At 45.7% G+C, this 18,238-nt stretch overlaps 1 protein-coding gene across 3 annotated transcripts in view; it reads right to left on the bottom strand.

Moving 5' to 3' along the window:
- The window catches only part of LOC100454450 (protein N-terminal asparagine amidohydrolase-like), a 34,558-nt gene that overhangs the window by 14,895 nt on the left and 1,425 nt on the right, over positions 1-18,238 (bottom strand). For all 3 annotated transcript variants that reach the window (XR_010137727.1, XM_063717204.1, XM_063717205.1), the window contains exons 2-9: positions 11,869-11,971; positions 11,727-11,792; positions 11,316-11,424; positions 8,197-8,269; positions 5,488-5,542; positions 4,960-5,013; positions 3,861-3,958; positions 2,415-2,480 (exon numbers count right to left, since the gene is read on the bottom strand). Coding sequence is in view for 2 of the 3 variants with exons in the window: in XM_063717204.1 (XP_063573274.1) it covers positions 2,415-2,480; positions 3,861-3,958; positions 4,960-5,013; positions 5,488-5,542; positions 8,197-8,269; positions 11,316-11,424; positions 11,727-11,792; positions 11,869-11,971 (624 nt within the window). In the remaining variant the exon portion in view is untranslated. The remainder of the gene's footprint in view (positions 1-2,414; positions 2,481-3,860; positions 3,959-4,959; positions 5,014-5,487; positions 5,543-8,196; positions 8,270-11,315; positions 11,425-11,726; positions 11,793-11,868; positions 11,972-18,238) is intronic.

Raw genomic sequence — 18,238 nt, 5'->3', positions numbered from 1 at the left:
ACAATTGCTTCAAAGAGAATAAAATACCTAGGAATCCAACTTACAAGGGATGTGAGGGACCTCTTCAAGGAGAACTGCAAACCACTGCTCAATGAAATAAAAGAAGATACAAACAAATGGAAGAACATTCCATGCTCATGGGTAGGAAGAATCAATATCATGAAAACGGCCACACTGCCCAAGGTAATTTATAGATTCAATGCCATCCCCATCAAGCTACCAATGACTTTCTTCACAGAATTGGAAAAAACTACTTTAAAGTTCATATGGAACCAAAAAAGAGCCCGCATTGCCAAGTCACTCCTAAGCCAAAAAAACAAAGCTGGAGGCATCATGCTACCTGACTTCAAACTATACTACAAGGCTACAGTCACCAAAACAGCATGGTACTGGTACCAATACAGAGATATAGACCAATGGAACAGAATAGAGCCCTCAGAAATAATGCCAAATATCTACAACTATCTGATCTTTGACAAACCTGACAAAAACAAGAAATGGGGAAAGGATTCCCTATTTAATAAATGGTGCTGGGAAAACTGGCTAGCCATATGTAGAAAGCTGAAACTGGATCCCTTCCTTACATCTTATACAAAAATTAATTCAAGATGGATTAAAGACTTAAATGTTAGACCTAAAACCATAAAAACCCTAGAAGAAAACCTAGCCAATACCATTCAGGACATAGGCATGGGCAAGGACTTCATGTCTAAAACACCAAAAGCAACGGCAACAAAAGCCAAAATTGACAAATGGGATCTAATTAAACTAAAGAGCTTCTGCACAGCAAAAGAAACTACCATCAGAGTGAACAGGCAACCTACAAAATGAGAGAAAATTTTTGCAGTCTACTCATCTGACAAAGGGCTAATATCCAGAATCTACAATGAACTCAAACAAATTTACAAGAAAAAAACAAACAACCCCATCAAAAAGTGTGTGAAGGATATGAACAGACACTTCTCAAAAGAAGACATTTATGCAGCCAAAAGACACATGAAAAAATGCTCATCATCACTGGCCATCAGAGAAATGCAAATCAAAACCACAATGAGATACCATCTCACACCAGTTAGAATGGCCATCATTAAAAAGTCAGGAAACAACAGGTGCTGGAGAGGATGTGGAGAAATAGGAACACTTTTACACTGTTGGCGGGACTCTAAACTAGTTCAACTCTTGTGGAAGTCAGTGTGGCGATTCCTCAGGGATCTAGAACTAGAAATACCATTTGATCCAGCCATCCCATTACTGGGTATATACCCAAAGGATTATAAATCATGCTGCTATAAAGACACATGCACACGTATGTTTATTGTGGCACTATTCACAATAGCAAAGACTTGGAACTAACCCAAATGTCCATCAATGATAGACCGGATTAGGAAAATGTGGCACATATACACCATGGAATACTATGCAGCCATAAAAAATGATGAGTTCATGTCCTTTGTAGGGACATGGATGAAGCTTGAAACCATCATTCTCAGCAAACTATCTCAAGGACAAAAAACCAAACACCGCATGTTCTCACTCATAGGTAGGAATTGAAGAATGAGAATACATGGACACAGGAAGGGGAACATCATACACTGGTGCTTGTTGTGGGGTGGGGGGAGGGAGGAGGGATAGCATTAGGAGATATACCTAATGTTAAATGAAGAGTTAATGGGTGCAGCACACCAACATGGCACATGTATACATATGTAACAAACCTGCACGTTGTGCACACGCACCCTAAAACTTAAAGTATAATTTTAAAAAATTTAAAAAAATTTTTTTTTTAAAGTGTCATTGAAAAGAAAAATAAAATTCTTTGGGAGGCCAAGGCAGAAGAATCACTTGAGGCCAGGAGTTTCAGATCAGCCTGGGCAACACAGTGAGAAATAAATTAGCTGGGTGTGGTGGTGCACACCTGTAGTCCTAGCTACTTGGGAGGCAGAGGTAGGAGGATCGCTTGAGCCTGGGAGTTTGAGGCTACAGTAAGCTATGATTGTGCCACTGCACTCCAGCCTGGAACAGAGTAAAACCCTGTCTCAAAAAAAAAAAATGTATAGCATAAAAACGTCTGATTCTGGTCTAACATTTTGGAGGTGAGGAAACTAAGATGCAGAAAGGTTAAGCGACTTGCCTACGGTCATGGAGCTAATAAATGACAATGAGGTGCCAAAACCTGGGGTCCCTGACTCCTGTTTCTGACCTCTATTATACCACACTGGCTCCCACAAGGGCTTACAAGGTAATCATTTAGACACAATCAAATTTTTAGATAAAACAGACAAATTTTAAAACAAGTGTTTTCAATAAAATTCACCACTTTAACTATGAGAAGGTTCAGAAAGCACTCGAAAAAGGCCTCAGTGCTGACAGTGAAGAGAATGAGGAATATGATGGTCAAGAGAATTTATCTTCACCCGAGTCAGCTGGTGATGCTCCTGACGATCCTCACTCCTGTGACACTCCTGTGTGTCCCCTACCATCTGGCCAAATGAAAAGATAAACAGTTTGGCTTGATTCACACCTTCATGCTCCCAACGACCATCCTGTCTGAAACATCCTCATGACTTTTATCTCTCTCTCGCCTAGCACCTATTCAATTACAAGTCAATAATTCCAGGAAGCCTTTACAGATAAAGCCACTTTTGCTCTTTCCCATCCCCTCTAATGATACTGATGCCTTTTTTCCTAAACCAAAAATCTAGACTTGTTGCTTGACAACGTTGGTTGTATTTATGGGGACAATGTGCTGCACACTGTGGGGCACACACATGACTGTTGAGTGCCAACAGCAGTCCCACAGGACGAGGGTGTTTTTTCCCATTTGGGGTGAAAACTTGAGGCTCAGAGAAACGGGGCCCATTTCCCAGGTCATGTGTCCAGTAAGCCTCAGAGCTGGGCCTCAAACTCAGCCACGTCTGACTAAAGTCTGTGTTCCTCACTGCCTCATTATTTATACCCCAAACAACTGATCACCTTGCAATTTAAAAGCATACAGTACCTGCTGCCCCATCAAAAGATGAAGCTAATTTGCCAAATGATCCAGTCCCTGAATTCCCAAATTTGCCAATGGCAGCCTCAGCTTACCTAGCAATATTCACTTTGGTAACTGACACTGAAATATGTTCTGAATATCAACTAAACTAGGCCTGTTACACTCCTTGAGAAGTCCTAAAAATGTTAAAAGGGTTGGCTCTGAATCCAAACACATTTTCCAGTGAAAAACATCAGCATTTCATAAACGAGAAGATTTCTTTGGGGTGGCCTGAATGTGATTTCTGTTTTTTCACACTTTGAGCATTTTTAAAGAATTCTTTCACCCATTCCTCAAATGGCATATAAACCTTGGGTTTTCAGTTTTCTAACTTTTAAAATTACAGTATAATTTAATTAAGCACCCTAAGGGAATCAGACTTTAAATTAATTTGATCATTATTTTGGGTTAATTAAATTGTTCCAGCAAATTGCTCTTCAGTGACCCGGTCCAAAAGAATGCATAGTCCCGAGTGCAGAGGGGAGAAACTTCTCCTGCGTCCCAGTTCTCCTCTCTTTGTAGAACTTTATAGGAAAAGCTCTTATGAAGTAACAGAAGTTTGTTCTCTTTGCATTCGGATGCTGGGGTTCACACATACCTCCCACACCTTTTAGGCATAGAACTGGAGCTGATGACCTAAAGATGTTCATTACTATTTTGAGACAGTGAGTGTGGAGAGGGGTGTATGTATGTGCTGGTCCCTGATAATTTACAGCTATAAAGAAGCTGACAGCATAAACTTTTCTAAGATTCCGAAAACTTAAGGCCTTGACATTTGATGTTTTTTTTTTTTTTTTTAACCCCTTAACAAAGATGATTTGAAACTCACTGGTCCTCCTGCTAAAGTTTGCGCAGCACGCAGCTGCTCCTCCGGACCCCGATCTTGAAAGGAGGCTCTGTAAATCTCTGCAGTCTTAATGTTGACAGCTGTGAGGGACAAAAGGATGACTCTGAATTGACAAAGGACCAAAGTGGAAAGTCTGCACAGTCTTACATTTCTACCACCACTCCTAAGAGAAAGACCGGAAAGTGAACAGAATGGCTCCTAAGTATCTGGACTTCCCCCTCCCTGGAGGGGGAAAATGCAACCTTTACCCCAAGCATCTCGGTGAAAATCGCTGAGGCCCGAGCTGGACTCGGTGAGATTTTGTTCTAAACCAAGAGCTGCTTTCCACCTGGGAGGCAGCCATTCCTTCAGTCAGACGTGTAGCAAAACCTCTGGTCAGCCCTACTGGTGTATGGCCAGGGGTGGGTGGGTGAACTGTGATCGTTCTGTTTGAATCTTCACAATTTAGTATTTTATACATACACGAAGTTACAGAGAATAGAACAGTGAACACTGTGTACCTACCACCCAGCTAAATCAATCAAGTATCACCGCTACAGCAGAAGCCCTCTGAAATAGAGCCGATTCCATGATGCCTTTTCCGTGGGAGTCCTGGGGCTGCCAAGCAGGGAGGATGGTTCTAGGTTTTCTCTAGCCTGAGAGTTTTACACTTTGGAGGATTTCTGTTCTCAAGCAAAACCTTCCTCAGTTCCTGATGTATAAAAGGATTCCAGTGCCTGCCTTCCTACCCCAGAGCACTGGCAGGAGAAAAGCACGCCGGGCCTGGGGTGCTGGGGAGAGAGGGAAACAAACCAGGCACTCCCCCAGCTCCTGGGAAGGGTGGGCATGGCCTGTGCTTTCTATTTGCTACCACATTGCTTCTTCAAAGTCTTAAGAAGTGAATGTTATCTCAGTTTTATAGGTAAAGCTTAGAGAAGTTAAGCTACTTGCCCAAGGCCTCACGGCAGATGTTCGGAGTAGCTGGGATCTGAACCCAAGGCTGTCCCATCCTGACAGCAGTGGGGTCATTGGTTTGCTGAATTAGACTTTTAACTGCACATGTGACCAAGCCTCCAACCCACAAAAGATGCACACTACTTACCAATGCCATATATTATTGGAAAGTGGTTTTCGTTTTCTTCCCGGTCATTTAATTCTACAAAATAAAAATGTTGAAGATACACTTTACTTCGTATAATAAAGGTGAAGGAGGAGCTCCTCAATGCAGAAAGGGAGGAAAATTCCAGAAAATGAAAGGGATTGTGGCCCTGTTTCCCTACCCTGTCCCAAGGCAGGGGGGTTTATACTGAACAAACTGGCAGCTGCAGAATCGGTCCCCACTCCCACCCCACCTTCTCTGTGCACCCTGTCTGCCACACGGGTGGCAGCTCCTCTGAGATCCAGTGCCCTCCTTCCTGGGAGACAAGGGGGCTGCATTGGAACTGAGGCCGGGCAGATGGTGGACGAGGGCAAGAGGAAGGGGAAGGCCATCCCACCACAGGAAGAGCCGGGACAGACGGTGGCCAAGCAGTGACAGCAGTGTGTGCCGGTGCTTGGGCCCACTGCAAGACTGGGGACAAAACGGTCCTGAGACCCACATCTTCGCTTTGGGGCAAATGGCAGAACTTACCTGTCACACGTAATGTCACTAAGTGAATGTCATCTTCTTGCCTGTCAAATTCACTTATGATGAGAATTTTAAGACCAGATGTCAGAAAAGTTCCTCTAGTTACCAGAACAAACTGCTGAGCAAGCCAAGGATAGGGAGGGACGGCAGCCAACTGAGTGTGCTCCACCCTACAGCCTGCGCCCACACTGCCACAGCCTGGCCTATGGGGCCAGACGCTAAGGAGCTGACACCACAGAACCCTGACCGCCAGGAGACGGCCACATTCTCAGCCTCAGGCCCGAAGGAGCCTGGGCTGAGCCTTCCCATTTTTCTCTTCATTCTGAGGGTTTTGCGGGGACCCATGGATTCGTAAGATTTTTACTTTTCTCCTAAGTAAACTGTTTTCCTGTTTATCAGAATTACAAAAACAAAAATCTGGCCACTCTAACAGATTTGAAAAATACAGGAGAACATAAGGAAGTCGGTTTTTAATGTCCATAATCCTAGCACTGTTAATAATTAGTGGATTTTCTTCCATATTTTTCTATGCTCAGCAGAGCTGACCATAAAGACAATTTTATATCTTTTATTTTTTGAGATGGAGTCTTGCTCTGTCACCCAGGCTAGAGTGCAGTGGAGCGATCTCTGCTCATCATCATCTCCACCTCCCAGGTTCAAGCGATTTTCCTGCCTCAGCCTCCCGAGTAGCTGGAATTACAGGCGTGCGCCACCATGCCTGGCTAATTTTTGTATTTTCAGTAGAGACAGATGGGGTTTCACCATGTTGGCCAGGCTGGTCTCGAACTCCTGACCTCAAGTGATCCACCTGCCTTGGCTGCCCAAAGTTCTGGGATTACAGGAATGAGCCACCGCGCCCAGCCGACAATTTTATATCCTGATTTGCTTGTGCACAGGTATTTTCCCATGTAATTCTCACCCTTATATGTGTTATTTTTTAGCAACTACATAATTATTATTCTGATAACATCACATTTCCTGTTATAAGTAATGTTCTACTGCTCATCTTCAGGCTCAAATCTCTATGCACATTTCAGATTATTTTCTTAGCATGTATTTCCACAAGGGGTATTACTGGGTCAAAGGATATGAACTATTTATTTATTTATTGAGACGAAGTCTCGCTCTGTCACCCAGGCTGGAGTGCAGTGGTATGATCTCAGCTCACTGCAACCTCCACCTCCTAGGTTCAAGTGATTCTCCTGCCTCAGCCTCCTGAATAGCTGGGATTACAGGCGTGCGCCACCATGCCCAGATAATTTTTTTTTTTTTTTTTTTTGAGATGGAGTTTTGCTCTTGATGTCCATGCTGGAGTGCAATGGCATCATCTCAGCTCACCGCAACCTACACCTCCCCAGTTCAAGCGATTCTCCTGCCTCAGCCTCCCAAGTAGCTGGGATTATAGGCATGTACCACCATGCCCGGCTAATTTTGTATTTTTAGTAGAGACGGGGTTTTTCCATGTTGGTCAGGCTGGTCTTGAACTTCTGACCTCAGGTGATCGGCCTGCCTTGAACTCCCAAAGTGCTGGGATTACAGGCATGAGGCACTGCACCCGGCCTAATTTTTGTAATTTTAGTAGAGACAGGGTTTCACCATGTTGCCCAGGCTGGTGTTGAACTCCTGACCTTAGGTGATCCACCTGCCTTGGCCTCCCAAAGTGCTGGGATTACAGGCATGAGCCACCATGCCCGGCCGGATATGAACCTTTTTTAAGAGTTAAGTCATGGCGAGACCCTGTCTCCACAAAAAATTTAAAAATCAGCTGGGCATGGTGGCATGCACCTTGTCACAGCTACTTGGGAGGCTGAGGAGGGAGGATCACTTGAGCCCAGTAGGTTGACACTGCAGTGAGCCATGATGGCGCCACTGCACTACAGCCTGGGCGGCAGAGTGAGGCCTTCAGTCATGATGCCAAATTGCTTCCCAGACAGGCTGTACCATCATATGAGTAAGCTTACTTCATGGCCTGGTGGTTAGTCAACACACGACAATGTTGTTTTTGTTTCTTTCTTTTTTGAAAATATTTGCAAATTTAGGCCAAGTGTGGTGACTCACACCTGTAATCCCAGCACTTTGAGAGGCCAAGGCAGGTGCATCAAGAGATCAGAAGTTCACGACCAGCCTGGCCAACATGGTGAAACCCCATTTCTACCAAAAATACAAAAATTAGGTGGGTGTGGTGGCGCACGCCTGTGATCCCAGCTACTCAGGAGAGTGAGGCAAGAGAATTGCTTGAACCCAGGAGGCAGAGCTTGCAGTGAGCCGAGATCATGCTACTGCACTCCAGCCTGGGCAACAGAGCAAGACTCCACCCCTGAAAAAAAAAAAAAAGAAAAAAAGAAAAAAAAATTTGCTAATAGGGAAAAAATGGTATCATCAGTGTTTTAATTTTCTGCAGATTAAAATGGACATTTTTGCCAGGAGGGAGGGTGGCTCTGTTTTCACACAATTCAGAGCACTTACTATTTTGGAATGTGTTCACTGCTGTTTTAGTAGAAAATCTTATCCCCAGCCCTGCTACCCCTACACATGAGCTCCACGCATTCAGTCTTTCTGTGAAATTCCAAGCTGGGCAGTCTGTTTCTCTGTGCTGCTCCAAGTGGGTGTGCCCTTCTCAGGTTCTGTACCAGTTGGGATTTTTAACCCAAGCAAATATGGGTACATATTTATGTCCAATTTGGGGGAAAGAAAAAAAACAATGAACTTACTAAGAAGTTGATGAGTGAGTTTTTGTGACAACTGCCTGTCGTCACTGAAGCCTCCAACGAGGTGCACTTCCAGCCTGGCAAAGAGATGAGACAGGGGTCAGAGACCAGAAGAAGACACCGGTGCGTGCGCTGGTCTCACTTTGAACTTTCATTCTCAGTTTCCATGAACACTTGCTCTACAGCAGAGCTTCAGGTCATCTTCGTGCCACCGCAAAAGAAAGTATTGGCAGCACACTGCCAAGGCCAGTGGCGAGCTTCTGGGGACCCTGCCCAGGGGCCCTGATGACTGAGGGGATCCGTATCTGAACACAAATGTGATGCCGCCTCCATGCACCAGTGGGGAGCTTTGCTCTAGAAGAGCACAGGCACAAGACAGGTGCAGTGGCTCACACCTGTAATCCTAGCACTTTGGGAGGCTGAGGTGGGCGGATCACTTGAGGTTAGGAGTTCGAGACCAGCCTGGCCAACAGGGTAAAACCCCATCTCTACTAAAAATACAAAAATTAGGCCGGGGGCAGTGGCTCACGCCTGTAATCCCAGCACTTTGGGAGGCTGAAGCGGGCAGATTGCTTGAGCTCAGGAGTTTGCAACCAGCCTGGGCAACAAGGTAAAACTGCATCTCTACTAAAATACAAAAAAAAAAATTAGCTGGGCATTATGGCATGCGCCTGTAGTCCCAGCTACTTGGGAGGCTGAGGCAGGAGAACTGCTTCACCCTGGGAGGCAGAGGTTGCAGTGAGTCAAGATCGTGCCACTGCACTCCAGCTTAGGCTACAGAGTAAGACTCCATCTCAAAAAAAAAAAAAAAAAAAAGAAATTAGCCAGGCATGGTGGCGCACCTGTAATCCCAGCTACTTGGGAGGCTGAGGCAGGAGAATTGCTTGAACCTGGGAGGCAGAGGTTGCAGTGAGCCGAGATCACGCCACTGCACTCCAGCTCTGGGCAATCGAGCAAGACTCCATCTCAGGGGGAAAAAATAAATAAGTAAGTTGGGTGTGGTGGTGGGCATCTGTAATCCCAGCTACTCGGGAGGCTGAGGCAGGAGAATCACTTGAACCCAGGAGGCAGAGGCTGCAGTGAGCCAAGACTGCATCACTGTATGCCAGCCTGGGTGACAGAGCCAGACTCTGTCTCAAAAAAAAAAAAAAAAAAAATGGTTTGGGGCCAGGTGTGCTGGCATACACCTCTATTCCCAGCTACTTGGGAGGCAGAGGTGGAAGGATTGCTTGAGCCCAGAAGTTTGAGACTAGCCTGGATGACAGGGTGAAATCCTGGCTCTAAAACAAATTTAAAAAAAAAAAAAAAAAGATTGGGCAACTGCCTGTTGGCAGCCCTCCTTAGGAGTCACACTGCGCATTAGCACAGTGAAGCTCTTGAGAAGTCCTGCGATTGAAAAATCCAACTAACTTTCTTGAACCCAGTGTTTCCCACACTCAGCTACTAACCCCCTTTTCCACAGCCTGTCAACTGGGCGAATTCACACTCGGCAAAGTGTTGCCAGACTTCACGCTGCCTTCTCAGACACAAAATCTTCCTAAGGGATGAACCAGAACCTTGGATGTACCTAACACAGGGCACAGCCTCAAGGGGCCTCATAATAAACTCCAAGTAGTAGTAGTAAGGAGAGCTGTGGCCACCACGGCTGTGCTTGTCACTGGGCCACCAGGTTTGCCTCTGACTCCCTGAGCGATCGCAGTTCTACAACAGAGCAGGAAGAGCTGACAGGCACGTTCTGAGAACCATGAAGCAGAGTGTGTGGCAACATAATGGCATTGATTATGTCCCCCTGTGGGGGCCAAGATGACAGGAAAATGAAAATACCATTTTGGGCCTGCACGGGTCACATGTCCATGAAGCCAGCCCAGCCTCGGCACAGACCGCAGAGGGAGAATTTAGAATCGATCGGTATTGACTGGCAAATCTCTCCCAGAGAACTCTCTCTTTCCTTTTTTGACTCCTAGGATTGTTAAGCCTTTGTATATGATGGGAATAGTTCACTCAATGGCTGCCTTAGACTTCAAATAAAATGAGAGCAATGCCTGCCAGGTCTACACAAAGACAGAGCAAGGAGAGTCTCGGGGACAGGTGTGTGAACAGTGGTCTTGACAGCAGGCCTGTGTCATCAGCCTCCACTTAGCTCCTGTGTGCTCCAGCACATTGAGCCTCAGTGCCGGTCTCTGTCAAATGGAGGCAGCAGATACTTTACTGCAGTGAGAGAGGATGAGGTGCTGTGGGGGCACCCAGGCTAGAGGCCGCTTCTTATCCAGCAATCCTTGGGGAAACTACCAATCTGCTGGAATTTAAAACTATACCCCTCAGCTGGGAGGATCACTTGAGCCCAAGAGTTTAAGAGCAGCCTGGGCAACTTGGCAAAACCCTGTCTCTACAGAAAAAAAAAAACAACTAGCTGGGTATGGTGGTGTACACCTGTGGTCCCAGCTACTTGGGAGGCTGAGGTGGGAGAATCACCTGAGTCCGCAAAGTCAAGGCTGCAGTAAGCTGAGATCACACAACTGCGCTCCAGACAGGGCGACACAGCCAGACCCTATCTCAACAACAAAAAGAGAACAAGAAAAAAAAACTACATGCCTCGCCCCCTAGCGGTCCCCACATCTTCCTGGCCTGGTTTTCTCCACAGCCCCGCCTCACCACCCAACACCCCATCTTGTGTACAGTCTCTCGGCTTCGGAATACAAACATCTTGGGCCGGGCTTTCTGTCTAGTCTTCACTGCTGTGTCCCTAGAAACTACAAGGTGTAGGTGAGAGGAAGCATTTAACAAGCAACTGCGGGAGGAATGACTGCATGAAGAGCTACCACACCCGGGGGAGAGCAAAACGACGTGAAAATCGCAAACTCGACGTTCCTGAGGCGACATCAAGTTCAAAGTCAAGCCTTCCATCTCAAATCCAGCACGGACTCCTTGCCTGTGCCCAACACCCACTCATTCACTCAACCACTGCTGACGCAGTGCCCACGTCGTGCCAGGTTCTGTTCCAGGGGAATGAGGCAGACACGACGGCAGTGGCATCCTGTGTTCCCCTAACAGCTTCCACGGCCACGTCCTGTACGCAACGGTTCCAAGATCTCAATTCACCTATGAGAGCAGCGTGGATCTCACCTTCCACATTGAGCGTGGTCAGAAAAGGATTTTATGGAGTTCATGATCAAGGGGACCTCAGCTTTGGTGTCGGTTCTGTCACAACGTGTCAAGCAGGTGGCCCCATTACCTGAAGAACAAGGGTGAAACGACTCAAGTTATTCCTGATGGGAGTGCAGTGCGCAGGCCGAGACTCCGCCTGTCCCTCCGGACCGCCTCGTCTTGCATATCCTGTAGGGGAAAAACGGAAAGGTCTGTGCTGCCCAGCCAACCCATTCTGACCAGGACACCAGGGAGACACCATGCAGACCAGAAAAAAGGTAAGCGGAGTCCGCTTCCAACAAGACACCAGGAAACTCAACGCGAGAAATTCAATGCTCCCAAAGGTTGGGTCAGTTTAAGTAATGGTTTCCTTCACCTCTCTCATCATACCTGTGTGCCTCAGGACCACAATGTGACAAGTAGTGGCATCATCAGAACCCAGAATGGAGATGGAGCCTGTTTAAAAAAGAAATAAAATAAAATATGCAATAGCCTTTTGGGATAGCGCCCAATTCACTGCTTCCTAACCTACCATCCTTTGGGGAGGCCACTACAAGCTCTGTTTGCTGAACATACAGAAAGCCCTGGGGTCCCACTTGTTGAACACACTGACCTCTGAGAAGTCTGGCTCTTTCCTGTTTAAGTAAAAAAAAAATAAAATAGTGATGTAAATTAGTGAGGATGGAAAAACTAAAGATGTGGAGAGAGCCAAAGCGGGCTCTGCGTGGGCAGCACGCTAGTGTGTGGGGAGTGTGTCAGCGGACAGAGAGGCTCAAAGAAAAAGGCAGCAGCCACGGTCATTCAGAACAATGCAGAGAAAACGATGAGGTTCTGCGCGGTGGTTTTTTTAACCTATGAAATCAGATGTCATAGTAACCTATGAAATGAGATGCAAAAACCCTTTATTATAGTTTGTTTTTTGTTGTTGTTGTTGTTTTTGTTTTTTTTAAAGAGACAGGGCCTCACTATGTCTCCCAGGCTGGTCTTGAACTCCTGGGCTCAAGCAATCTTCCTGCCTTGGCCTCCCAAAGTGCTGGGATTACAGGCATGACCCACCACACCCAGCTATCACAGTTCTTTACTAAAGAGTGTGAGACTCTTAACAATTTTACCATTGTAAAGAGAATCAGATTACACAGGAATAGTGGATGGATGGCTCTGAAATCACATCCCCTCTTTTTTATTTTCTGAGACAGTCTCTCACTCTGTCACCAAAGCTGATGTATAGTGGTACAATTTCAACTCACTGCAGCCTCCACCTCCCAGGCTCAAGCGATCCTACCACCTTAGCCTCGCAAATAGCTGGGACTACAGGCGTGCGCCACCACACCCGGCTGATTTTTATACTTTTTGTAGTGACGAGGTCTCCCTATGCTCCCCAGGCTGGTCTCAAACTCCTGGGGTCAAGCAATCCACCCACCCCGGCCTCCCAAAGTGCTGGGAGTACAGGCGCACACCGCCACACCTGGCTGATTTTTATACTTTTTGTAGAGATGGGGCCCGCCTATGCTGCCCAGGCTGGTCTCAAACTCTTGGACTCAAGTGATCCACCCACCTTGGCCTCCTACAGTGCTGGGATTACAGGCATAAGCCACCATACCTGGCCTCCGCTTTTTTACCTTAGTCCCTAACCTAGTAATTTCACTTCTGGAAATCTGTCCTAAGGAAATAACTCAAAATATGTTCATCCCTGTGTTATTTCTTTTATCTTTTTTTTTTTTTTTTTGAGACAGAGTCTCGTTCTGTTGCCCAGGCGGGAGTGCAGTGGCGTAATCTCAGTTCACTGCAATCTCCACCTCCCAGGTTCAAGCGATTCTCATGCCTCAGCCTCCCCAGTAGCTGGGATTACAGGCGTGTGCCACCATGCCCGGCTTTCGTATTTTTAGTAGAAACTGGGTTTCACTATGTTGGCCACACTGGTATCAAACTCCTGGCCTCAAGTGATCTGCCTGCCTTGGCCTCCCAAGGTGCTGGGATTATAGCATGAGCCACCGTGCCCAGCCCCCTGTGTAATTTGTAATGGCAAAAAGCTGGGAGCAACAATGGAAAAGGTAAGTACATTAGGCACAGAACCAAGTCACAACCACTAACTGCACCGTCGTGAGAAATGAAAACTATGGGAAAAAGAGTTTTGAAATGCTAATTGCAAAGCAAGATACAAAAGTACAAAAAATGTTTTAAAGAGCTATAAATGTGCCGTTAATACAACAATGATTAAATGCTTATCCCCATAGAGAAAAATACTGGAAGGAAATTTCACCAATACAAGCATGGCTGTGCCAAAAGAGCAAACATGAGTGATTTCCTGCGGCTGTCGTCCTCTCTTCTCAATGTTCTACCACACAGTTATTATTAGAATACAAGAACAAAATGGATAAGGCAAATTTACGAAAGGTATGTTAATACTAAGTGTCAATAATCTGAGTATTTGTACAAACTTATTTAGTAAGCTTGTAAAAAAAATTAAGTGGTTAAAAATTCAGTGGTCATTTAACAAAAACTTTTTCAAAAATGTTAAATTGATACAACACTACAATGTATCATAATTTCCTTCTTACTTGCAACAAACTCCTGGATGAACAAAATCTTCCTCAAATGTCTAGACAATGTATGTATGTATTGTCTACACGGGAAGACAGTTTTGCAGTCTTAGTCTTCTATCAGCTTCTTGCCATTTCGCATGACTGGTGCTAATTTAGGTTAGTGCTCCCTTAATAAAACATAAGAGCAGCTGGGTGCGATGGCTCCCAACTGTAATTCCAGCACTTTGGGAGGCTGAGGAGGGAGGACTGCTTGAGCCTAAGAGTTCAAAACCAGCCTGGGCAACAAGGAAGATCCTGTCTCTACAAAAATTACAAAAATTAGCTGGGTGTGGTGGCATGTGCCTGTAGTTCAGCTACTCTGGAGGCTCAGGTAGGAGGAACATTTGCAGCCAGGAGGTGGAGGCTGCAGTGAGCCATGACTGCACCACTGTACTCCAGCCTGGGTGACAGACCAAGACCCTGCCTCAAAAAAAAAAAAAAAAATTAAAATTAAACTAAAAGAAGAGATGCAATAAACATAATGATCAGCTTGATTACTTACATGGTGTTTTCTTCTGTTTATAAATTTCCATTAACTGGAAGCAAGGTATCAATGAAAATGAGACAAGCCCCTTAATTTAAGAAACAAACTAAACATTAAATGAACTGCAGTGTAAAATTAGATGGGCAAGACAGCCTTGCTTGCTCCAGAAGTCAATGAGAAACAGGTGTGACTGCTCTAAAACTCAGAACACCTCTACAGGTGAAAGCCTCTCATTTTCATTCCACGTCTTACCTCACCTTAGTTCAGAATAACAGGGGAGAATTCAGAATTCCCTCTTGATTACTCCTGAGATACTTACCTTCTGCTTTGTTCTTTGAGGGAAGGGAAGAGAAGGGAGGGCACAAAGGTGAATTTTTAACACTCATGTTCACAATTGGGTCACCACTCAAAAGCAAAGCTATTTGTGAGAAATTAATTACTGCTTTCACAAAGACCAAAAATCATGTCTCTCTTCAACACAGCTCCTATGATTTCCCAAAGAAATAAAAGCAAAAATTATAAGAGAGAATGCCAGAAAACTAAAACAGCAGACTGCTTTGCTCTATCTTTTAATTTCTTTTTTTAGACAGGGTCTTACTGTCTCCCAGGCTGGAGTGCAGCGGCGAGATCGTGGCTCACTGCAGCCTCTGGCCTCAAGCAATCCTCCCACCTCAGCCTCCCAAGGAGCTGGGAACTACAGGCGTGAGCCAACACACCTGGCTAATTTTTGTATTGTTTGGAGAGATGGGGTCTCCCTGTATTGCCCAGACTGGTCTCAAACTCCTGGGTTCATGTGATCCTCCTGCTTCAGCCTCCTTTGCAGTAGCTGGAACCACAGGCGCACGCCACCCCACTTGTGCTAGGATTATAGGCATGAGCCACTGTGCCCAGCCTCTACTTTATTTTTAATTTTTTTTTTTCACAGACAAGGCCTCACTCTGTTGCCCAGGCTGAAGTGCTGTGGCCGGATCATAGCTCACTGCAACCTCAAACTCCTGGGCTCAAGCAATCCTCCCACCTCAGCATCCTTTGCAGTAGCTGGAACCACAGGCGCACGCCACCACACTTGGCTAATTTTTGCTCTTTTAAGTAGTGAAAAGAGTTTAGCCAAACTTCCCTTCTTTGGAAAAACACACAGTCCTACTTTATAAATTCATATGCAAGTAGTCCCACTTTTCTTAACCTCTAATATTCTCTAGATACTAATATTTGCTTTAAAAAAAAAACTTTTCCCTCAGTCCCTCATCCCTATTTCCCAATTCCTATTCAATGGCAGTATTCTCTTAACCCAGTGACCGGCAGATTTTCTGAAAAAGGCCAGACAGGAAATATTTGGGGTTCTGCAAGGCCGCAGTCTCTGTCACAATTGCTCTACTCTGCTGTTATGAAGTGAAAGCAGCCATAGACAATACAGATGTGGCTGTGTTCCAATAAAACTTTATTTATAGGTGACACCGAAGTTTTAATTTCAACACCATTTCCCATGTTACAAAATACTATTTTGATTTTTCTCAACCTTTGAGAAATATAAAGACCATTCTTGGCCTATAGGCTATACATAAGCAGGGTCCGGCCCATGAGCGGTGGCTTGTTGACCTGTGTCTTAGCCAATCACCTAGCTGTGACCTGGGGGATGATCATGTGACCCTCACGCCTGCTGTCCTGTCAATTCTTCCTTTACAAACAGGAGAGGGGCATGAAAATGATTTGTGAACTGTAAAGCACAATGCTATATAAGAAATTATGAGGCCCAACACAGTGGCTAGCGCCTGTAATCCCAGCACTTTGGAGGCTGAGGCAGGAGGATCACTTGAGGTCAGGAGTTTCAGACCAGCCTGGCCAACATGTTGAAGCCCCATCTCTACTAAAAATACAAAAATTAGCCGGGCATGGTGGCGGATGTCTGTAATCCCAGATACTCAGGAGGCTGAGGCAGGAGAATCGCTTGAACCTGGGAGGCAGAGGTTGCAGTGAGCCAAGATCACGCCATTGCATTCCAGCCTGGGTGACAGAGCAAGGCTCCATCTCTCAAAAAATAAATAAATAATAAAAGCAGGAACTAAGCTACGCTGCGAGCATCTTGTAGACTCTGTGGAACTATATTACCCAAGATGTTGCAGGACTGGTTACCGAGTACCCAGTGACTGGTTAAGAGTGACTAAGGGAAGGCTCTAAACAGCTCTGGCCAAAGGAACTCTATGCAGGGATGGCCACCGTCTATATTCACACTGTCTCATTAGTAGCCATGCCGTCTGCTCAGCACTTGAAATGTGGCTACTGCAACTGAGGAACTGAGTTTTCAATTTTATCTAATTGTAATTGATTTTTAATTTAAATCCTAAGTAACCACATGGCTTGTGGCTACTGTACTGAATAGCGCAGCTCCAGAGTCAAGGGCAGGCTGCCAGGGTTCCAATCCTGGCTTCACCACTCCCAGGATGTGGGGCCTGGGGCCAGTTTCCCAGCCTCTCTGTGCCTCACAGTCCTCATCTGTAAAATGGGAATAGCAGTAACTCTTGCTGTGGTGCTTGGCAGCTTCCACTGTATTACTGTTATTGTTGTTATTTGCTAGTCGTAGCTACACACAGGCTTCTAACTGTTGGTACTCCATACTCAGAACACATCGTTACATGAAAAACACACATTATAAAACAACATATAGTAAGCTATCATTTTTTTTAAAAAAGTAAAGTATATACAAAGAAAAACCTTCATTAGGACTTTCACCAAACTGAAGAATGGTTGTAGTCATACATTTTTTTTTCTTTTCTGTATTATTATATTTTGCTTTCCTACAAAGAGGACACCCTGCTTTATTATATAAAAATAATCCAGGCCGGGTGGAGTGGCTCACACCGGTAATCCTAGCACTTCGGGAGGCCGAGACGGGCAGATCACTTGAGGTCAGGAGTTCAAGACCAGCCTGGCCAACACGGTGAAACCCCGTCTCTACCAAAAATAAAAAAATTAGCTGGGCGTGGTGTCATACACCTGTAATCCCAGCTACTTGGGAGGCTGAGGCATGAGAATCGCTTGAACCTTGGGAGACGGAGGTTGCAGTGAGCTGAGATTGCACCACAGCACTCCAGCCTGGGCAACAGAGCAAAACTAAGTCTCAAAAAAAAAACAAAAACAAAAACACCCCAACCTTTAATGTCTCCCTGTTGCTAAGTAGGTGAAAGGTCCATCCAAGCCACTTGGTCATTTGGTCATCTGGGTACAATCCACCCCTGTAGCTTTACTTTCCATGCTTCCCCTCCTCACCCTGGCTGCTCTGGAGAAACTGGCCAGGCCACCCACCCACTGGGCCCTTCCCCTCCTGCCCGCCGCGCCCCAGGCGGCTTGCCCAGCTGCGATGCCCTCACCCTTCTTCTCCTTTTCAAATCTCTCTCGTGCCTGCATCCTTCTTCACTTACACTGCCGCAAATCAAAGTGATTGCCCCCTTCCAAAGTTCCTGTAACACAAACTGGTCCCCAGTACATAGCCTTTCTAGGACATGTCTTCTTAAATAGGTCAAAACCTTCCTCCGAGAGGAGCAGCCCCAATGTGTCACCAAATCCCCCTCCACACTTAAGTGTGCAGCCCAAGACACCCATCTAACTTTCTATCACGGACATTTTCAAACAGACATAAAAGTAGAGCATCCCCTAAATTCTTCAGGCGGCTGAAATTATTTTTCCTTGGTGAGTCCTACTCTCGACTTCGCTAGTTAACAGGACAGTAACACAATGTAAGGATAAAGTGACACGCCACCACGCCTAGCTCGGTGCATGTTGGCTAACAGACGATGGTCGGTCCTGAAATGCAAGCTGAGAATCACACAGAGCTGTCTGCC

Source organism: Pongo abelii, chromosome 18 (assembly GCF_028885655.2).
Source record: "Pongo abelii isolate AG06213 chromosome 18, NHGRI_mPonAbe1-v2.0_pri, whole genome shotgun sequence".
Classification (NCBI taxonomy): domain Eukaryota; kingdom Metazoa; phylum Chordata; class Mammalia; order Primates; family Hominidae; genus Pongo; species Pongo abelii.
The sequence above is the reverse complement of the archived record's forward strand: the minus strand, read 5'-3'. Positions and strand labels throughout refer to the sequence as shown.